The sequence below is a fragment of the Monodelphis domestica genome, chromosome 1 (assembly GCF_027887165.1).
Source record: "Monodelphis domestica isolate mMonDom1 chromosome 1, mMonDom1.pri, whole genome shotgun sequence".
Lineage (NCBI taxonomy): Eukaryota > Metazoa > Chordata > Mammalia > Didelphimorphia > Didelphidae > Monodelphis > Monodelphis domestica.
In genome coordinates, this window is record NC_077227.1 from 419,878,794 (window position 1) to 419,902,975 (window position 24,182).

Consider the following 24,182-nt stretch of genomic DNA (forward strand, 5'->3'; position numbering starts at 1 on the left):
TAAAAGATTCTAAGTGGTACAGATAAAGAAGGAGGGCATTCAAACAAGAAGACAACTTTTGTACAAATTGATGGGGCCAAGAGCTGAAATGTCTAAGGAACAACAGGTTTGGCCAGAAAATAGAAGGCTTAAAAGGGAATAATGGGAAACAAAGCTGGAGAAGTAATCCTGAGCCAGATTGCAGAGAGTTTTATAAAAAGTTAGTCTTGTTTTCCCTAGAAGTGAGGCAATAAGTAGCCACTGAAATTTTCTAAGGAGGGAAGTGACATGGCCAAACCTGGTCCTTAATATTATTTTGCCAATTGTATAAAGGAGGGTTCGGGCTGGTGGGTGAGTTCCCTGGGCCTCAGTTTCCTCATTTGTAAAGTTAGGCATTGCAAATTAGGCATTCGTTCCATTGTAGCTCTAACAGATACTCACAGGTCAAATGCCTGCCATGGGTAAAGCCCTGGGTTTGTGGTCTACTGCACAGACCCTCATTTCAAAGAGACTGACTAACTCTGGTCCTCAGTTTCCTCATCTGCAAAACAGGAAGAATAGCCCTGCCCTCCCTCTCTTACAGGACTATTAGGAAGATTAAATATGCTAATAGATGTGCAAGTGGTCCCCAAACCATGACAGTCCTGCGCAACCACAAAAAAAGGTCAGAACAAATATGGCACACCAGAAGAGCACTCTACTTGGGTGCAATGGAGATGACAGTGGAGCTGAAGTCAAAGGCCCTGGGTTCAAATCCGTCCTCTATCATTTACTTCCTATGTAACCTTGAGCAATCCAATTAATCTCTCCGAGCCTCAGTTTCTTTATCTGGAAAATGAGTGAGTTGGGTGTGACCGCTAAAGCTCTATTTCAGATCTAATCCCACCATCCCATGACCGGGGTCCTGATCCCCATTACTCAACTAGCCCCGTCTCTCTGAGCCTCAGTTTTCACTTGTGAAAAATGAGGGGGTTGTGCAGGACCGTGGGTAGGATCCCTGCCAGTTCTGACCGTCCAGCCCTCTCCCCTCTTCCCGGGACTAATTCTGTATTCTAATCACAGCTCGCGCTCCAGCCTTCTCGGTGTTTGCCCAGTCTTAGCAGGCAAAGAGCATTCTTTGCTGGCAGCATTTGGAATAAGGGAAAAACCAGAAGCTGCGTCAGGCTCTCAGGTCCCTCCTTTGCAGCCCCCTACCTAGATGGCGGGAGAGATGGCAGCGACATCCCGGGCATTTGCAATCAAGCTAGTCCTTTTCACAGCTAGACTCCGCCCCCCTCCAACCGATTTCATGTCTTTTGCCCTCGTAAATGGTGGGCCCCCTCCAGTGCGGCTTCCGGGTCGGCATCAGTGAGCCAGAGCCGCCCGAGTTCCAGGGGATGTTCACGGACCCCAAGGAGGCCCAAGGGCTGATGGAGCCCAAGGCCGAGGTTCCCTTTCCTCCCGGGCGTCGTCCCCGGCCCCAGCCGACTTGTCCGGAGCCCGCCCCCGTGGCACACCCCGAGTGTGATCCCCTGGCTAGGTTTGGGATCTTGGTGCCTCAGAGTCTGCGGCAGGCCCAGGGAAGCTTCCGGGGTGGTTGCCGGGCTCCAGAGGCCAGATTCAAATCCTCCCACAGGAGAAACGGAAGCTGCCTGATCAGCTGAAGGTGACTGGAGCACAGTTCCTCACATTCGGTCTAAATAAGTGATTGCGTCTCTGGAAAGAAAAAAAATCTTCAAAAATCATAAACCGGAGTGAGAAGCTTTCTATGGCTCCCTGAGACTCGGGGATCCCCGCTTCTACTTAGAAGACTGGAAATAGGGCGTCCGATCTCCCAAGGAAAAGACTCTTGGTAGGGAGGAACCTCTAACACGGAGAGGAGGAAGAGACGTTGCAGTGCCATTGTGGTGAGGTTGAATCTTGGCTATGCCATTTAAAACTTGAGCTCTCAAGACCTGTTTTCTCGTCTTTAAAATGGGGAAAGAAGACTAGATCATCTCTAAGATCTCATCCTCCTCTAAGGCATTTATTCCTAAATTGTCCCGTCAGATAAATTTCCTTCCATAGCTAGATTCACTCCTACCAGCTGTAGGAGGTGTAGTGGTTGCCAAGGGAAGTGACTTGAAGGGTACTTTGTTGTTGTTCAGTCCTTTCAGTCATGTCCAATTCTTCATGACCCCATTTGGAGTTTCCTTGGCCCGAGTACTGGAGTGGTTTGCCATTTCCTTCTGTAATTCATTTTACAGATAAGTAAACTGAAGCAAGCAGATTAAGTGACTTGCTCAGGGTCACCCAGCTAATAAAGGTCTGAGGCTAGATTCGAACTCAGGAAGATGTCATCCTGACTCCAGGTGTTGTTAAAAATAGATTCGAATACAGGACTACAATCCCCACAAGCCTTTGCTCTACTTCCCCAAAATGCTTTGTAATCTCACTGGAATTCTGAGGTGGGCCGAGATCGAGAAAGTATTTAAGCTGGTGGCAAAGGTTTTGGGGGCTCTTTTGGACTTCCGTTTTGGAGCAGAGGCGTCTCTTCCATGATGTGAGGTTATTTTGTCTAGGCCTCTGGCCTAGGCACATGTTTCTTACTTGTATATTCTTTAATCCTTAATAAACCTCTAAATAATATAATACTCCTTGCAGAGAGAAACTAATTTCTACCTGCCTCAGTCTCCCCTAAATTTTTAATCTTTACAGTTGGCGAGCCAGCTGTCCTTAAAGGGTACCCCTGCCAGCCTGCAATAGTTTCTGTAGTTCTGTCATTTTTAGGCAAGGAATTGAAGATCTCCTTAGGATCCACATGTTTCAGACACTTAGGTAGCTCAATGAATTAAGAGCCAGGCCTAGAAACAGTCCTGGGTTCAAATCTGGCCTCAGACACTTCCCAGATATATGACCCTGGACAAGTCACTTAACCCCCACTGCTCAGCCCTCACTGCTCTTCTGCCCTAGACCCAATACATAGCATTAATTATAAAACAGAAGATAAGGATTTGGGTTTTTTTTTAACATCCTTTTGCATGATAATACAAGTATAACACAAATCAAATTGCCTACCATCTCTGGGAGAGGGGAGGGAAGGAAGGGGATAGATAATCTGCATCTTATAATTTTGGAAAACATATGTTGAAAATTGTTATTACATGTAATTGGAAAAATAAATCCATCTTCTAGAAGAATTAATACATGATTCTGCTGTCAGACACTCACTCTCGGACTTGATGTATGCCATGAGAAGAGTAGCATCCTTCCATCTGAGGACACTGGGACACATCTATGTACATTTTGAAGGGAAAAAGAAGGAAAAAGTTTAAAGCCAGGAGCCCTGCCTGCGAAAGGGCACAGCATGAGCCAGGTGATGCAGAGAGGGCAGGGATGATTCATTTCCCCTATTCTCTAATATTAGTATAATAGGATTTAGAGTTGGAAGGAATCCTCTAGCTTAACTTCATATGTTATAAACGAGATGAATTAGACTGAGAGAAGGGAATCTACTTGCTCGAGGTTACTCAGGATTCTAACTCAGTTTCTTTATTTCTCAACCTGGTGCTCTTGAGGCATCCCTAAACTGCCAGTCCCTGGTCAAGGGAAACAGGTGGGAGAAATGAGCCAACCGGTCAACAGGGACTCACATTCATTGTCTCTGTGGCTTTGTACTATTAAAGAAGATATCTAAGCAGGAAAGAGAAGACCCAAGTGCCTGTATAAAAGCATTGCTTAACCCTGGGCTGTGTAAAAAATAGACTCGAATACAGGACTACAATCCCCACAAGCCTTTGCTCCACTTCCCCAGAATGCCTTGTAATCTCACCTGGGCCGAGATCGAGAAGGTATTTAAGCTGATTCAAAGGCTCTCTCTTGGCTCTTGGACTTCCGTTTTGGGGCAGGCGTGGCTTTTTTTTTTTCATAATGTAGGTGAGGTTGTGTCTAGGCCACTCTATAGCCTGGACACGTGTCCCTTATCCTGTATTTTCTTTAATCCTTAATCTTCAATAAACCTCTAAAAAATATAATACTCCTTGCAGAGAGAAACTAATTTCTACCTGCCTCAGATGCCTCAGTCTCCCCGTCTCCCCTAAATTTTAATCTTTACAGCTGCTATGACACACTTTGGCACATCCACAGCCCCTCAGAAGTAGAAAGGTCTCAAATACACCGAAATCTCCACAGCACTTTCTAGAGGAGCAAACAGCTGGAAATAAAGACTATGCCCAGGGATGATGAGAGATAAACAAATTGAGCCACATAAATGGGAGTGGACTGTGACAGGCTATATAAGAAATGTTGAATGTGGGGGCAGCTGGATGGCTCAGTGGATTGAGAGCCAGCTCTAGAGACAGGAGGTCCCAGGTTCAAATCTGGCCTCAGCCACTTCCTAGCTGTGTGACCCTGGGCAAGTCACTTGACCCCCATTGCCTAGCCCTTACCACTCTTCTGCCTTGGAGCCAATACACATTATTGACTCCAAGGCGGAAGGTGAGGGTTAAAAAAAAAAGAAAGAAATGCTGAATGTGAAAAATTCAGAGAAGCGCAAGATAATATATATGAACTGATTCAGAGAGAAGTAAGGAAAAGAGTATACACAACTACAACAGAAAAAATTAAAAGGATAACAATCAAAAATGAGAGAAATGGAGGCTGTTTAAATATATAAGCTTAATATATATTATATATAATATTATATAGAAGCTACATAATGCATAAGCTATATAAATGTATAAGCTTTACGCTTAGCTTAAAAAAATAAGAAAGTTTATCTCCCCTCTTTGCAGAGGTAGGGCAGGAAATTATCACATATACTGTCATATATAATTGATATCTTGGTCAGTTTTACTGAACTGCCTTTTTTCTACCTTCATATTTTTCATAAAAAGGATGACTAACTGGGAACAGATTTTTTTTGGAAGGAGTGGGGGACATATTTGGAAATAAAAGTGATATAAAAACAAATAAGCAAATATATATTTTTTTAATTTTAAAGCAATAGAAAAGACCTAATCTAATCTCCTAATAACAAATAATGTTTATTTATTATTATATAATAAAGAAATCCTCTTCTCAGCCTCCCTGTCTAGTCTGAAGTCAAAGAGATATTCAGTCCCTTCAGAGATGGCAAATTTATCACTTCTCAATTCAACACAAAGGTATAAATGCTGTCAACAATTTTATCTCGGAAAAAGAGAAAGCTTTAGGCTTCATAATCTAATAACAATTAATACATATATATGTGTGTATATTTCAATATTCCATATGGTGTGCCTCAGGTTGTACCATATATCATATGATTGCTATATCATATAGTGTGAATGGAAAGAGCATTGGACTGCAGGGCCAGATGGTTTGGATTCTAATCTTGCCTCTGCTGCTATGTGATTTGAGGTAAGTCACTTCTCCCCAGGCTTCAGTTTCTTTCATCTCTAAAATGGGGTTGGGGTGAACTAGATGGTTTCTAAAGTCATCTCTGTGAATCTGTGAATAAAGAAATAATGACTTAAAAACCATGTTCATCGATTTTGATCTGGAAGAAACCTTCCACGCTCTCTAGTCCAACCCTCTCTTTTTACAGATGTGGAAACTGAGATCCAAGAGAAGTGACTCACCCGTGCAAGGTGACACAGATGGTTGGTGTCAGAGTGAGGAATGCTGCTTTTCTATTGAACACGGGCCTCCTATGTGTGATTGGCATGTGTATGGATATATAGATATAGATATGTGCACAGCCACATGCTCATGTGCTGCTTATGATGTATAAATACACGCATGCATTATTATATGCATGTACATATATAAACATGTGTATATGCGCATGCTTGCTGATACGTGAGAGCACTTAATGTCCCATGCATGGTGAACCTATATATATTTGTGCATGTGTGTTTGTGCAGTGGTCATGCTGACATGTATAAGATTAAAAATTAATATCCAATATTCCAAGTATTATATTTTATAAATTTATTAATAATCACTTGAAGTAGAGGAAAGTAATAGCCTAGTAAAGAGCAGTTTTCTGGACTGCGAAAGCAGGAGGAGAGCCAAAGGCGGAGTTATAGAAACTTTTATCTACAAAATGTAAGGATGAGGGGGCAGCTGGATGGCTCAGTGGATTGAGAGTCAGGCCTAGAGATGGGAGGTCCTGGGTTCAAATCTGGGCTCAGACTCTTCCCAGCTGTGTGACCCAGGGCAAGTCACTTGACCCCCATTGCCTAGTCCTTACCACTCTTCTGCCTTGGAACCAGTACACAGTGTTGATTCCAAGATGGAAGGTAAGGGTTTAAAAAAAAATGTAAGGATGAAATGTGAAGACGAAAGAGGAATGCTGGGAAAAGTAGTTCAAGGGCACAAAATTCTAATTACACATATGTAAACATATATGTTTATATACCCATGTTATATGTGTTGTGTGCACATATGCATGTGTACATGCATGAATGTTTATGTCACCCTATTAAGACCTCATCAGCACACTCACTTTCCTCCACCTATGCAGATCAGAATCAGATCTGCACCTTTACATCTCAGAAGTACCTGGTGGCACTGTGAGACTGGCAGTGACTTGCCCAGGGTCACACCATCAGTCTGTGTCAGAGGTAGGACTTGGTCCCAGGTTTTCCTGACACTAACCTCTATCCATTAGTCCACAATTACCTTCATGCTAATAAGAGAAAGTCTAGTCTCTGGAAATGGAATCAGAAGACATGAAGCCTGGCCCCTTTCCTGTTACCGCCCTAGAGCCATTGCTTTCTCCATCTGGAAGACACAGACGACACTTGGTCTACCTCCCTCACTGCCTTGACCATAAAGAAAGTGATTCATAAACTGTAGAGTGCTAGGAAAATGTGCTAACACTGTGATGGACGCGGTTCCACAAATTCTCCAGCTCCATTGCGGTACTGAGTTAGCGAATTATTCCTTCCTTCCCTGCTGCATTAGCTAATGTTTAGTTTAACCATAATATATGCAGTCCTCTGAGTGTCTTGGAGAAAGAGGCAGTGTAAACACCAAGCATATTATTCCTAGAAGCATAATCTCCAAAAAAGCAACAGATGTCCTATTGCCACTGGAGGAATTAAGTAGGAGAAGTAGTCTTGTTTGAGAAATCAATACATCATATCTACATGTATTCATTAAGCACTCACCCTTCATCTCTCCTCTCCTTCGATGGATGTCAGTGGAGCACCTACTACGTACAAAGCACTGTGGGGAGATGCTCATACACAGACTGCCATCCAGGAATTCATCGTCTGTTAGGGAAGAGAAAGCATATAAGCAAATGATTAATCCAAGATCGCCAAATGCAAGAGAAATCAGGAAGATGCTTCGGGGGAAGGAAAATGGCATCCATTGGGGTGACCTTGATGAAGAGTTGGGATTTTGACAGGGAAAGATAAGAACTCAAGTTAATAGAGCACTTTAAAGTGTACAAAGCACTCTCCACAGAACAATCTCGTCAGATCGGGAGACATCCCTGGGTGCAGAGAGACAACCTGGGCATGGCCATCCTCAATGATTCTCCCTTTCCATTTTATCCTCACATTCAGGGCCATATGTGATCTGACTCCCACCTGCTTTGGGGGCATTTCCCCTACCTCAATCAAGCACTTTCCCATTTTCTTTAATATCTTTAAGGCATAATATGCCTAGGAAGAGCAATCCCGGGTTACGTATCATTGACTGACTGCCTTTAGCTAAACTGGACTCTCTCACTGTCCTTATGCTTTCTCACCTTTGCCAGTGCTGCATCTGCTATCTATTGTATGTTAGAGCTTCAAGAGACCTTAGAGATCATCAAGTCCAACCCCTTCAATTTATAATAAAATAAAAAACCAAAGACAAGAGAGGGGAAGTGACTTGCCAAAAATCACACAGCTAATTAGAAGGTCCAATATTATATATTATATTATATCATTATGTTTTATTATATGGAATATACAATGTATGGAATATACATAATAATATATAACATTATATTATCATAGTATATAGAATATATAATAATATATAACATATATTATATGGAATATATAATGTATGAAATATATAATAATATATAACACATATTATCATAGCATATGGAATATATAATAATATATAACATGTTATTCTATTATATGGAATATATAACATATGGGATGTGTATAATAATATGGAATATATTATATGGAATATATAATGTGTGAAATATATAATAATATACAACATATAGTATATTATGTGGAATATATAATGTATGAAATATATAATAATATATAACATTATATTATCATAGTATATGGAATATATAATGTATGGAATATATACAATAATATATAACATATATTATATTGTATGGAATATATAATGTATGGAATATATAATAATATATAACATATATTATCATAGTATGTGGAATATATAATGTATGGAATATATACAATAATATATAACATATATTATATTGTATGGAATATATAATGTATGGAATATATAATAATATATAACATATATTACCATAGTATATGGAATATATAATGTATGGAATATATACAATAATATATAACATTATATTATTATAATGTATGGGATGTATATAATAATATATAATGTGTTATATTATATGGAACATATAATATGTGGAATATATTATGTCATATTATATCCTATCATATTATATTATATCCCTGACCTCCTGCCACTTAAAAGTAATCATGGCCATGTCATTTCCTTTTTTTGAACCTCAGTTTTTATCTGTAAAAATGAAGCTTGGTCAATCAATCATTTATTAAAGAACGAGCGTGCGCCAGACGCTGTGCTAGACAGTGGAGGCCCAAGAGCAATGAGGGAAACAACCTCTCCTCACAGGAAGCTTACCTCTCCAATTTCTTCCAGCTCTACCATCTTTTATTCTAAGGCCCCTTCCAGTTCTTACATTCTATAAGTCCCACTGGGAAAAGTTGTCATGAAAGGATTCTTCCAACTGATGCCAAGCATGTGCTGGTCATACCGTTTTATTAGCAAATCTGAAAGCATCTTGCAGCGGCCGGGCTCCTCCTGACCCGTGTTCCCAGTGTCTCCTCATCTCTAGTGGAGGGCGTTGGGCTCAGTAAAATAGAGCAGGAGACTGTGGATGGTGCAAACCAGCCATCCCTGTTCTCTACTCACCATGCCCCTAGATGATATGCTAGTCTTGTCCCAGGAACCAGGACAATCTCTCTCTGTCCTGAAACTGTCAGCCGGCGTTCTTTTCTGGGAGATATACCAGAACCCCCCCTTTGCTCCCACTCCTGCTGGCTTCAGCCCCCTCCTCTCACATCAGCGGGAGGGGCCGGTGTAGAGACACCAACATGAATAAACCATGAGCCTTTCTAGTCGGATACAAACACACCAGGCTCTCCTCCACATAGGAACTGAAAGCCTAACTCATTTCTACACTAATTTCCACAGAAGGGAATACAGTCTGAAAGCAGTTGCTAATTTTGTTTACTTACCTTGTTGTCAGCCGATGACCTCTCATCCCCAGCTGGAGTGAATTAAAACAAGAAGCTTTTGGTCGGAGGCGACGGAACCTACCTCAGCCTGACCCAAAGTACCCAATTAAATCCACACCTCCGCCTCACCCCTGGCCCTCTCCTGGGAGAACTCACATAACAGAAGAGCAGGTGCATTTGCTTTTCATCCCCCACCCCTTGAAGTCCATTCATACATCCCTGCCTACGGTAATGACTTGCTACTACCCTGAGAAGCAGGCTGGGCACTGAGACCTTGGTTCTAGTCTTGGCTCTGCCACTCTCATTGGCTAAATTGGGAGGAGTTGATGAGCCTCCTTCGGCCTCAGTTTCCTCATCTATGAATCAAAGGTATTAGACTAGATGACCTCAATGTCACAAACTCTCTGGTCCTCCATTTCTTCCTCTGTAAGTTTAGGGAATTAGACGAGGTGAACTCTAAGGTCCCTTCCATCTCCAAATCTAGGATCCTATGCTATTCCCTCAGGACCCTGAGCACTAATATTGCATCTACTCAGGTTCCTTGTGGCATTATTGTTCCATGTTCTACAATTTGGAATTATATGAGCAAAATCACCAAACTGTCGACATCTTTTGACTCAGAGAAATGCTAAGCAATTGCCATGAAAAGGTCATAGGCAAAAAGAAAGGTCTCATATAAAACAAAATATTCATAGCAACAATTTGAGGGGCAGCAAAGAACGGAAACAAAGGAGATGCTCATTGGGGAATGGCTGAACAAATTGTATAATAACAACAAAATGGAATATTAATACACTAAAAGAAAGGAGAAATATGAGGAATCCTGAGAAACATGAGAAGACATCTGAAATGTTATAGAACCAGGAAAATGACACACACAATATACTATATTGAATATAGCAATATAAACTGAAAGGGGGCAAGTGCGATATAATAATGACAAATTTTGGTCTCTTGGTAAGGGGAAGAAAAAGGAAGAGAGATGAAGAATTAATTCAGGTCAGCTAAGTGGTTTAATGGATAGAGCACCAGAGTCTAGAGACAGGAGGTCCTGGTTTTAAATCTGACCTCAGGCACTTCCTGAACTATGTGACCCTGGGCAAGTCACTTATCCTCATTTGCCTAGCCCTTGCTTTTCTGTCCTAGAATTGCTACGGGGACAAAAGATAAGGGCTTCTTTATTTTCTAAAAATTATTAAGCACTTACTATGTGCCGGGTCCTATACTAACTGTGAGGGATACAAAAATAATATTAATAATTCTCACTCTAAAGAAACTTACAAGGGGAAGCTGGGTGGCTCAGTGGATTGAGAGCCAGGCCTAGAGATGGGAGGTCCAAGGTTCAAATCTGGCCTCAGACACTTCCCAGCTGTGTGACCCTGAGCAAGTCACTTGACCCCCATTGCCTAGCCCTTACCACTCTTCTGCCTTGGAGCCAATATACAGTATTGACTCCAAGACAGAAGGTAAGGTTTTATTTAAAATAATAATAATAATAAAATAAAATAAATAAATAAATAAATGAAGGAACTCACATTCTAATAAAAAGTAACCAAAATATAATGGAGAGCTGAAAAGTGAGGTATTCATAAAATTGGGAGAGACCAGAAAAGGATGTGAGCCACAAGGCTGGGGCTTCCCAAAAAATGGTAGTTGTGATTGGGGAAGTGCCAATCAAAGAAGATCCTTGTGGAGTTATCTTAAATCTGTCAAGGTAGGGGTATGGAGGCAGAACAGATCAGAAAGTGAGTGGGAAGAAGAAACAAAGGAAATGTACTTCTCAGCTCTCCTCAGAGAGGTGGGGAACTATTGGTGTGGAATGTTGTATATGTTGCCAAGCAGAGTCAATATATCCGCTTTATTTTTTAATTCTTTTTTACTATTAACTTGACTATAATCAACAAGCATAAACATTTCAATATTCAATGAACAAAAGGACTGAATATGAGTTTGTGAACTTCTGTTACAGTTTGCTTTTCTTTTAGTGTAGAGGTAATAACAAAATTTCACTTTCTATCACTTTCTGAACTTTTTTTCTTCTGTATATTTCAAAAATATTTAGTGAAGTTTTTTCTCTTATTTTTGCACATTATTAATACCTACTTGATCATTCCTCCAACCAAAAGGACTGCTTCCTGTAACAAATATTGTTAAGCAAAATAGATCAACCCAATAGCCATTTTTGAAAAAGTATGTCTCATCCTTCATCTCTGATTCCTCACTCTTCTGCCAAGAAGCAAGAGTTGTACTTCATCATCAGTTTTCCAAGTCATGATTATAATGATCAAATTCTGAATCTTTCAGAGTTGTTTTCTTTGAATTATTAGTCATTGAAAAAATTGTTCTTCTGGTTCTGCTCACTTCACTCTACATGTCAGTTCATATAAATCTCCCAACATTTCTCAGAATTTTTCATGTTCTTCATTTCATTTAGGACAATAATATTGCACTCCATTCATATGCCAAAGTTTGTTCAACCATTCCCCAGCTGTTGAATATCCATTTTGTTTTAGCTCTTTGCTACAACAAAAAAAATTACTAGAAATATATATGTACATTTAAGTCCTTTTCTACTTTCTTTTATATCTGAATAGATTTATAATCAGAAATTCCCCTTTATGAACAGTTTAGTAACTTTTTGGCTATTGTTTCAAATTTTTTTCCAGCTCCATGAACAATGCATTAATGTGCCAGTGCTCCCACAACCCATCCATCAATTGTCATTTTCATGTTTTGTCATCTTTGCCAGTGTGACTGTCATGAAATGGATCACTAGGTTTTTGCATATCTCGGGGTTTTTTTTTTGGTTTGTTTTACAATTGAAAACTTACTTGGAAGAGGGCCTTTCTAGCAATGACAATGAAGTATAAACAAAGACATCAATTTTTTTTAAAAATCCATGACCCTCTAGCTCTTACATGACAGCTTCTATCTTCAAAGGACCCTTCCAACTCTTCTTATACACTATGACTCTAAACTATAAAAGGAAATCAATGTAAAAGCTACCTGATTTAGCTTTTTTTTTTTTTTTGCTAAATAGCCAACTATTGAAATTGTTCCTGTCCCCTATTCCTCAGTGATGTGCAACAAATTTTGGATGGGGGTAGAGGCTTGTGAAATGCAGCCATATTACTTTAGAGGACACCATCATCCTCCAATCTTTCAGATTCATAACCTCAGTATCATCCCTTATTCTTCCTTCTGTTTCACCCTCATATTAAATCAGTTGTCAAGTCTTCTCGATTCTCCTTCCATTGCATTTTTCCTATCTCCCTCCTCCTCCTCTCAAGTCAAAAGATCACCAACTTAGTGTAGAACTTAATCACTTCTTGCCTAGACTACTCATATCCTAAAACCACCTGTGTCGCCTCTCTTCAATCTGTCCTATTGCAATAATTTTTCTAAGATGTTGGTCTAACTCCCTCACTCAAAAACCTACAATGGTTCCCTAGTGCCTCTAGAATAAAATGTAGTCTCCTTACCCCAGTCTGACTCCAACCTCCCTTACCAGACTGATCCTACATTATTCCTTTCCAATTTCCAAACAAATTATCTCCCATCTTTGTGCATCAGCATTATGCAACTCTACCTGTCTGACTCTAGACCTTCCTTCAAGACTTACATTCTCCATGAAATTCTTTCTGATCTAACCCCTAAGTTGTTAGTGTTCTTTCCCCACTTCAGATTACCTTGTATTTGTGTACATGGTGTGTAATTTTGTGCACATACAACACTGGTGACAAAAAAGACTAACAATCACACCATTTCAATACCCTCTATAGACATTAACTAAGCTATTGGTACTCTAAACATAAAATCCTTATACAATGCCATTAATTGAACACAGCACTAGAGAGAGGAAAATTATATCAATTTTAACATTCTTACCATAAATGAAACTGGAAAATAGAAAAGAAAATTATAGCTAAATGGAAGGATATGCCTCCTGGGAGAGGCAAATAATGAAGGTTGTTTAACTGTGTGTCCAAAGGTAAGAAGAAATACTATTTCATGGGGCATTTGGTGATCTCAGATTGCAAGGTTCGTAAGTATTTGCACAAATATGACTGTGAAAATAATCGCAGCTCACAAATCAATATATGTTCCAGAGGATAAGAAGATAGAAAGATTCTACCAAAAAATTCAAGACCATCCCAGTTAAATCAACAATCAACATATTGACACAATGATTTCAATGCAAATGTAGGTGTAAGAGAGAACAACAACAAAAATAATAATGCTGGGAAATATGGTTCATGTATAAGAAATGAGAGGGACCAAAGACTCATAAATATACAGATGCCACACATTTAAATATCATGAATTCTTTCTTCAGGAAAAGTATTGAGAAATGTAGTTCTGGGCAAACACCAAATAATGTCACTTTTTTAAACATTTTTTTAATAGTCACCAACCTTCAGTCATCCAGGTCTGCAACTTTAGTGATCCTTGACTCCTTATTCTCGCCTCATCCTAAATATCCAATCAGTTGCCAAATCTCATTACTTCTATCTTGACATTAATCACATAATCCCCTTCTCTCACCTCATCAACCACCACTCTAATTCTAGTCTTCATCACCTCTCTCCTGGGCACTTAATGATCTTTCCTTCCTCTTCCCACTCAAAATATTTCTACTACATATGGTATAAAATTAAAAGAATCTCAATCCTATTTCTTCAAAAAAAAGAAAAAGCTATCACTAGAGGCAGCTAATGTGTATCATTAGAGGCTCAGTGTATAAAGAGCCAGACTTAGCAATGGGAGGTCCTGGATTCAAAACTGACTTTAGACATTTCCTGGCTGTGTGACCCTGGGCAAGTCACCAATTGACTGACCCCTACCATTCTTCTGCCTTCGAACCAACACTCAGCATTGATTCTAAGACAGAAGGTAAGGGTTTTTTTTTTTAAATGGGAAAATAGATGGAGGAAAAAATAATGACAGATTGTAGTCATTTCCTAAAGAACCCCTGTAAATCAATTATGAAAATGAGAAAGCCAAAAGAGAATAGATAACTACCAAACACTTGATCTCTTTGCTAAGTAGAGAGAGATGACAGCCAAGGGTAATACCAATTTGCAATAGAAACTCATTTGTAAAATCTAATTGAGAGGAATGTTAGAATACTATAGACAGCATCATCTCATAAAAAAAGCAAGAAGCAATGGAGGGGAAAAATAAAATTTGGAATATGCCCAACTAAGCAAAGTTTATGCTGAAGACATTAAATGGAAGGACCACAAACAGATGAAAAATAGAAAAGATCTGTCACCATTTTTATAACAAATTCTTTTCACCACCAAGAACAACCGAGCCACCACATTTCAGCTCTACCATCAAAGACTCGGGGGTGCTGCATGAGGAAATGTAAATGGTACTGAAAAGAATAGGGAAAAACAATTGGATTAGGTCAAGTAGGCTTAGAGAAGGTCCATTCTGAGAGGGAAATAATTTTGAAGATATTAATGGGTAAATTCTTAAGATACCTAAAAAGGTAAAAACACTAAATGTGTAGAATCTTGGATTTTATTATTATCAAATATAAAAGGAGACTACTGAGGGAATAATATCAATAACTACCAGCAAGTATGTCTATATTCTGACTCATACAAAATTCTTGTGCAAATGGTCTACATATAGGGCACTGGCATCCTTGATGCAGACTTGAGCAGAAATTAAGTAGATCATATTTTTACAATCATGAATCAAAGAATTTAACCTCTTTCCCTGCTTATTGTTCATTAAATTTTTTTAAAGTTGATTGAGTAAAGCAAACAACACCTTTGTCTCATCTAAAAAAGTTTCTCCCATGCATATAGTAAAATCATACAGGATACAAGATTCTTTGAAAGGTGTAGCAAAAGAACTTAACTTTTTTCAACCTTCTTTTTATTCCTATTAGGCAAAGCATAAAATAGAGAGATGTAAACTGAACAAAGACGTTTGCCATTGTCACCAAGAATACCTAGGTTGGAGTACAAAAATCAAAAAGGCATCCTTATATGTGAAATTTGACAGACAGATTCTTCTTTTTGTGAATTAATATTCAATATTAATTCAATATTAATATTGTGCTAATTGTATCAAGCATGAGGACATTTCAGAGCCTCCCAAATGAGAGCCATGATCACTCAAAAGAGTTTGGCCTAACTATCCAAACAAGAAAAAAAAAGTGGATGGAGAATAGAATGCCCTATTGATCAGTTTATGACATATGATTTGGAAGACAAACCATAAAACTTGTTTTCTAATACATATATCCATAATAGAAATTGCTAATGGACAATGATCTAGGGCCCAGATATAAATAGGAAGAAGAGAGAAGGCTGGATTACCTTTGTGAAATTACCCAATATTTTTGGGAAGGGGGGATTGGTCACCCCAAATTTTCCCTGAAACAAAGGCCCATCTCCTTAACATTCATATCTGTATATAGCTGTGAACCATGGAATGCTACAGTCTCTAAAGAATAAAAGATGAAGATCATCAGAAGGAAAATGAATAATGGTTAGAATCACTACAAAGGCAGGATTATTCAGTAGAAGTGGTGTGAATGATATCATCTGAGAAATAAATGAAGAGAGGTAAAACATGGGTTGGTCACATAGCAAAAGCCTGGAATAACCATTAACTGGCATGCTTCACTGGCACACTGCCAAGAGAACTTCAGGAAGGCCTCCAGGGCTCCAGAAGATCTCCAGTAGCAGGTCTAGGAGGACAAGAGTTGATGTCATTCATCCTTCATAGTCGAAGGAGATCAATGACGCCATGATGTTGGGGTATGGGCAATGTCTTGACTTGCCTCTGATCGAGTGAGGCAGAGTTATTCAAAGTCACTAGCCTCATTCTCTTCCAGAGTCATCAAAGTCCAGTGGAAAAGACAAAAATCAGGATGACTAGCAATGGCCAGGGATGCAGTGGATGACTGACTTCTTCTGATGAAGCTCTAAGTGTTCCACAGCACCCACTCCTGCTGCCTCTACAGCCACTGGAACAAATTATTCTCATCTACCTATTCTGCTGGGGGAGGTCTTCACACGTTCGGGGTTCGTATCCCCCTAAGTCACGGATGGGTTGGAGGCTTGCCAGTTACCCTCATGGTTTTGCCAGAGTGTGGCCACAGGGCATGCCACAGCTTCTTGGAGCCACGGGTGAGATAAGACTTATACAGAGGGGGAAGACACACACATCATGATCACAGATCCATTGGAGTTTGGGCATAAGTTGTATGCTCCTAGAAGAGTGGAAGGGCTTCTCATGTATGTAGCTAGATAAATATGCACATAAATAAATTATAAGGCATTTACCATGCTTAATGATAGGGATACAAATACTTAGGACAGTTGTAGCCCTCAAAGAGCTGATATTCTAATGGGAGAAAACAACACATGGAAAGGCACTGGAAGAAGAAAAGTCAGAAGAAACTTTTTTGTTTCCAATTTGCATCCCCATTGCATGTTATAAGTGCTTGATACATGTTTGTTGAGAACCTGGGTTCAAATACTTGCTCGCCTACTTATTATCTGTGAAAACTTAATCCAGTCACTTAGGTCTCTTCTAAAATCTATAAAATGATGGAATTGAACTAAAATATCCCTCCCTCGGGTGCCTTCCAGTTCCAAACCCAATGATTCTTCTTAAAGGGAAATGTGTGTGGTGTTGTTCCATGGTGTCACATTCAAACACCAAGGGTGTTCCTGAATTCTTCTTAACTACAAGTTACCTCTTTAATCTTGTTTCTATTATTAGCATCTATAACCTCTTTGGGGCTGTATCATGTACCTTGTGTTCATTCATCTGCTGGCAAGATTCACCTTTCTCAACTGGCAAAGTATAACAAGGTCCAATAGGTATCCCGCTATGCCTATGACCTGGTACTGACATCCCTATCTCCATGCCTTTGGAATCATGCTGGACAGCACCTTAGAAATGGTCTAGCCCAACACCCTCAATTTTACAAGTGAGGAAACTAAGATCTCCAAAGACTCAATGGCTTGTCTGGGGCCATATAAGTAATCAGCAGAGATACCTTTGCCTATAATAGATCTTCCATTTAAGCGTAGTCACTGAAACTCATTTTGACAGCATAGCAGAATGGAAACCTGGGTTTCAGGTCAAAGAGCCTGTGTTCAAAGTCCAGCCTTACAGCTGATACTTTGGACAAATTACTTAACCCCTCTGAGTCTGGGGTTCCCCATTTGGAAAGTGAGGGGATTGAACTATACAGACTCAGATTCCCTTGCTGTTCTGTCTTATTCTCTTGCAATGGCCTTCTTCGTAGCATTGTCATTCCAATGCCCCTTCTCACCACTGCCACACACAGGAGCCTTACAAGACCCCTGAAAGTATGGAGTTTTTAAAGTTTTGTTTTTTTTTATTTTATCTCTATTTTATTCTAGTAACAAATTTCCACATGTTTTCCAAAGTTCCATGATTCCTGTTGTCTCCCTCCCCCTTCTCAGAGTTGATAAGCAATTCTACTGGGTTATCCATGTATTATCACTCAAAACTTATCTCCATGTTATTCATTTTTATGAGAATAATCTTGTAAAACCAAAATCCCAAAACGTATATCCAAATAAACATGATAAATCATATATTTTCCTCTGCATTTCTACTCCAGCTGTTGAAAGTAGGATTTAAATTGCAACCGCTCCCACGGTTGGGTTCATTTTAATAGGGACCATAATAAGGCCATCTTCAAGATCCAAAGGAATGATGTTCGGTTGGAAATCCTCCAGGCATCCTGTAGGCCAGCTAAAGAAATGTCTGGGTCACTGACCTCGCACCAGGTAGGCATACACAAAAGAGTAAACCGTAATGGCTAAAACAAAAACAAAAAACAATCACTGTAGAACTCAATGGATTATGTGGCATTTCATGGAAGTCAGAACCATATTTGATGTGAGAATATCGAGGTTCAAAGGCGTGAGCCTGGGTGCACAAGATTACTTAAACTCCCTGAGCCTCCTTTTTCTTATCTATAAAAGTAGAATAGCATGGATTCCACCCAATTCCACTCCTAGGGGCCAGGGTTACTGTGAGGAATGGACTTGATAAACCTTTAAATGCTATTGAAATGTGAGGCATCCTACAGGCGTCTCTTCCTATAATCAGACCACGTCAAATGGCCAAGGAGCTAGTCAAGCAGTTTCTCCTAAGCAGAAAACAGACTAAAAGTCTGGCTACTAGAGAGCTGCCAGAGAGTGAATGCTCCTTCACCCAGGCGCCCTATAGCACCCCGGCTGCAGAGCCAATAGCTCAGGGGGATTTCGGGCTGAGCAAAGGAGTAATTTGTACTTACGACATGTTAATGAATTTCTGAACGGAGGAATTAATTACTGCCTGTCGAAATTAGACATCCCCCCATCCTTTGAGATGCATCTTCTTTTTATCCTTAATTAATTTTTAAAATTACGACGTCAGTGCAGATTCTAATTTACTTTGCGTGTAATACGATTTCTCTGATAAGCAATTTCACTTTGTAGGGGGAACCTGCCTGTTCTCAGTTGGTCACAGAAGCTCCCTGGGGGAGAAGGGGGGCAGGAGAGGGCCATAGACACCAGCAGGCCATCCCCACAGGCCTTTGGAGAGCTCCCATCACAGTACTGTGCTTTTCTCTTCCTGTGGCATCATCCTCAGCTCTGTCCCTGGTACCTATTCACACAAACAGGGATGGGAGGGAGGGCTCTGTGTTTCCAAACTGTAACTTCCTCATAAAACAAATATTTTGAAAAGCTTTTGGATTGCACTTTTATTGGGGGTGAGGGAGGGGGAATGATGAGAGGGAGGGAGAAGAAAACCATCCCACATTCATAATTTAATTTTTTTTTACAGTTTTCCCTTTTATGACTGTGTTTGCTTTCATTTTCCACATATTTATTTAGTTGGTTGTCAATTAGTGTCTATTCTCCCAGCGACAAGCACATTAGCAGCTGCAGAAATTCAAATTAAAATTCCCAGGCCAGTTGTGTACATATTAAAGCAGCATCTTGCGGCTCCTGCTAAGTCAATAGCACCTTTTTGTTCCATATTTCAAAAGATGACCTTCCTCTCTCTCCTCCTTTCTTCGTGTATGTTTTTTTTTAATCAGACTTCCTAGATATTTCACTGAGCAAGTGAAACAGCTTTTGAAGTTCCCTCCCCCATCTTTTTTTTTTTTAAGAAAAAAGAAAGATTCCACTTAAATATATCAGGAATACTACTTCTAAAATACAACTTTGATCAGGATAATAAATAAGCAGTCCTCACATAGAGGAATAAAATAGCATATAGAACAAGTGTGGTCTTGGAAAAGTGAGAAGGAAAAATACTTTCCCCCTCTTAATAGAGGTATTGAATACACCATCAGATGCAGTTGACACATTGGTAAGCTTTACTTAAATGTTGTTTTCTTTTTACAATGGAGGCTACAACAAGCACAATATAAGGGAAGTGGCTTGCTCATCTTGGAAGAGTTAATAAGAGGCAGAGGCATCATAAAGTTTTATAAATTACACATGATTTATAATACAAATTGTTACTATTAATATAGTTGCCAGAGTAGAGTGCAAGACTTAGAGCAAAAAAATCTGGGTATGAATCCTCCAATATTTAATAATTGTCTGGCACCCCCCCTCCAGCAAGTCATGACATTTCCATGAGTCTCAGTCTCTTTATCTTTATAATGGGGAGAGTCAAAGTGAATTCAACAAAAAATGATTAAACATCTCCTATTTGGAAGGCATGATACAAAGCACTACTAGGGAACATAAAAACCTTTAAAAAGCCTTTCCCTCTTCTAAAAGAATCTATTTTCAAGGATAAATATAGCCTGGACATAAATGAATCTATTTCAAGGTTACTGAAAAAAAGAAGAAGCGCTAATAAGTGAGAATGGGGGGAAGTTGCAATCAAGGAAGGCTTCAAAGAGGTAGAGGCATTTGAGCTGGACCTTGAGGAAGATAAGGGCACTAAGCAATAGAGAGAAGAAAGGAAGGCTTTCTAGACATGGGAGATGAGCCATGTAAGAGGAGAAGGAAATTCGTGCTCTGGGTATAGCTGGGTCCAGCTTTGCAATTCAGGATAAGGATTGCATAAAGGAAAATGTAACAATGAGAGACAGGGACAGAGCTGATGCTTCTGGAAAGGCTTGATGACTCATCATGAAAATAAATGCCTGACTCTCTGATCTAGAGGCTGCACAGTCATTCTGAAACTTCTTCCAGTCTGCTACCTCCATGATAAACAGAAGTCTTTTAACTGTCTTCTTAGCCAGACTTAGAGGGAATTCAGAAGTCTTTAGTGAGGCAGGACCTTGCCCTTGACTCCCAGGGAAAGAAGAATGCTTTAGTTCTCTGAATGGAACCTCATGCCCTCCCCATTCAAGACTTGCCTGTAGTCCATCTTCTAGAGTTTATTTCCTTCTTTGTGTTTGCTCTTTTCTATGATTTGCATAAAGGAGGTTAAAGATGGCCATTTCTTGGTGACCTTCAAAAAGTCAGGAGAGTGGACCGCCAGCATCTAGGAGCTGAGATCCACAGTGATTTTGCCAAAAACAGGGAGGTGAGAATAAATGACTTACTTGAACTGGTCCAACAGTAGCAGAGATGTAAAATTATCAGCCATGCCATATTTAGAAATGAATTTGATGAAGTAAATATTACATAGAAATTTCAGTAAGCCTGAGCCCACTCTCCCCCCAGACCAAGATAGAATAGGGGAGAATGTGTCAACCAGGTTTTGGGGAGAAAATGATTATATTTCTAATCTTGCTATATCTTTAGAGTAAATATCTCTTTGTAAAAGTTAACTGATATTAATTGGTTAAATAGAATTTGGGCATAACAGGAATCCCTCAGAGCTATTGCAGATTTGGTTCCAGACCACAGAAAATAACACAATAAAGCAAGTCATACAAGTTTTTTTTTCTTTCCCAGTGCATATAAAAGTTATGTTTACACTATTCCACAGTTGATTAACTTTCCAATAGTATTATGTCTAAAAATGTATAAAATTTCATTAAACTTTAATATTGCTAAAAAACGCTAACAATCATGTGAACTTTCAGCAAGTCATAATCTTTTTGCTGATCGAGTGTCTTGCCTCCATGTTGACGGTTCTGAGTAATCAGCATGGTAGTTGCTGAAGGTTGAGGTAGTTGGGACAATTTCTTAAAATAAGTCAACAACGAAGCTTGCCACATTGACTCCACCTTTCATTTGAACTCTTAGAGGCTATGAGAGGGCTATTAATTGGCCTAATTTCAATATTGTTTTGTCTCAGGAATAAGGATGCCCAAGGAGAAGGAGAGATTTTTCAGAAGGTTAGTGGAGTAGTCAAAAGACATAACATTTATCAATTGTTTGCCATCTTTCCCGAGTACAGTTTGTGGCATCCAAAATAATTACAATAGTAATATCAAAGATCACTGAGCACAGATCACCATAACACAATAATAACATAATACGATAATAATGAAAAAGTCTGAAACATTGCAAGAATTATCAAAATGTGACAAATGTAATGTGAGAATATGCTGCTAAAAAAGTGATGCTGTAGACTTGCTTAATGCAGAGTTGCTCCAAACTTTCAATTTGTAAAAAACAAAAACAAAAAAGCATTATCTGTAAAAATACCATAAAGCAAAGCATGATAAAATGAGATATGCTTGTAATTTCTTACTGTTCATAGGTGGAGGGAGTATGGAAATACTACAGAAAAAAAGACATTGAGCCAATAAGATTAGAGAAAGACACCTACAACCACTAAATGGTATCCCTGTCCAGAAGCTTATAGTAGGTCTCTCTTATTAGAAGGTCAGCAGGGAGGGAAGATATAATCTAAGGGCCTTACCTTGACTGACCAATAACTTTTGAATTCACTCAAGTTCTGACTATGCAGTCAATCAATAAAGCTCCATTTCATCACATGGCTAGCAGACCAGAAGCAATTATAGAATTTCTGTGCATGCTCCAATTCAGAGAGTAAAGCGTCTCCATGTAGGGGATGGCATCTGCCAACTTGCCCACCTTCCCAGCTCCATTCATTAAAGTAGTACTGTATGTAATAGAAGGCTTCAAATGCCAGCCTGAGGTGTTTGCATTTTATCCTACAAGCAATAGGAAGCTTCCACTGCAGGGGAGGAACATGGTCAGACCTATGCCATTGGAACATTATTTTGCCTGCTGTGTGAAGGATGGATTAGAGAAGGAAGACACAAAACAGGGAGATGAATTGTAAGGTGATCCCAAGAGCCCAGGGAAGACGTGATGAGGACCTAAACTAGTTCTAGTGCCTGTGTAAGTAGAGTGAAGGAGACAGGTACAAAAGATATCGTGTAGAGAAAATCAACAAACCTCTGCAACTGAATGTGTGTGGTAGATGACAGGGAGGGAAGAGCCAAGCATGGCCCCAAGGTTATGACCCTGGGAGGATCTGGGAATAGAGATTCCTGAACAGAAAAAAGGGAAATTTTAGGTGGGAAAATAGCCAGTTCTGTTCATTAGATATATGCCTCAGAGGATTGCTGTGAGAAGTATATTTTGTAAATGTTAGTGTTGAATTTATTCAAATAAAAAATAATAATAATCCTTAAGGGCTCACATTTAGGTCACAGTTTCAGGCTCACAAAAAGCTTTGCCCAAATGTGAATTAGGCTTTCTAACTAGCTGTGTAACCTTAAAAAAAATCATTCTCTTTTCCTGTACTCCAATTTCTTCAACTGTAAAGTGAGAGAGTGGTTCTAAGTGGTCTCGGATGCACCTGTGATTCTCTGAATGAAAAATAAAACACTTTAAGTGCATAATATAAGCATGTTATTAAGTCCCAACTATATGTAGTGTTATATCATAATAGTCAGGTAATCCAAAAGTCTGAATGAGCCAGCTAGGAGAAAACTGTAATAGTTAAAGGAATTGTAGGGGAGTGAAGAAGTACAGGGGATAAGGAAGGTTTTGTAACAGGGAATGGAGGAGTTGAAGGGATAGAGGGAATATGGATGCTGATGAGGTAAAAGGAGAGAGATACCCCTTGCTGAGAGGCTATCTTTGAAAAATGGGGTTCTGGAGAAACAGGCCAACTATGATAGCCTGAAGGGAAATCTTCTCTATTCATTGATGTTGAAGGTACCCAGGGCAGGTAAGCACAGACCCTCCTGAGGGACAAGCCTCCCCCCCAGACCAAGGTTACCTGGCAGGGGTCAGATAAGGACCGTTTATGGTTGAATGGCTGTCCTTAGGTTCTGCTCCCTCTATGTTCCCCTGAAATGATAGAACTCAAAATGAATTTAAGAACAAGTTTAGATTGGTAAAGTATCAGGGTGGAGGGAATAGGGATTACTCTATACTTCGCCTCAGATTGGGTTTGAGTCTCAGCTTTTGAGTTGAGGCCAGGCCTGGTGGAGGGTTTCTTTTATTCCTGTCTATGTTAATCTATGCTAGCTTTCTTAGGTTCAAAGTCTTTAGCAATAAACAGCAAGAGGAAAAAAAAAGTTTCTGACCTTCAGAGCTGGTTGGGCCTGTCTCTTCGGGCTAGCACCCTAAAGATCGACCTTACAGTTCAAACCACTCCCTTTAAATCTTTTATTCCATGACATGATCACAGGAATCCAGGTAGAGCACACAGTTGGAAAAAAATCCAGGAATAGAGGTATTTCTATCCTGAGACAGGGAGAGAGTGCTCCTTCTAGTCTGAGGGCCAGGAAATAACCTAACCACTAGAGAGCAACTGTCACTCTCCAAGTCACCCCTCCCCCACACAACTGTCATCTCTGTCTAT

The 24,182-nt window shown here is 39.6% G+C and overlaps 1 protein-coding gene across 1 annotated transcript; it reads left to right on the forward strand.

Annotated features, from left to right (window-relative positions):
* The first annotated feature begins 1,027 nt into the window (after nucleotides 1-1,027).
* LOC130453656 (coiled-coil domain-containing protein 115-like) lies at nucleotides 1,028-3,073 on the forward strand. Its single transcript, XM_056793533.1, has one exon. It carries the CDS (start codon nucleotides 1,287-1,289, stop codon nucleotides 1,620-1,622), a length of 336 nt encoding a protein of 111 aa, XP_056649511.1. The 5' UTR covers nucleotides 1,028-1,286; the 3' UTR covers nucleotides 1,623-3,073.
* The last annotated feature ends 21,109 nt before the right edge of the window (nucleotides 3,074-24,182 follow it).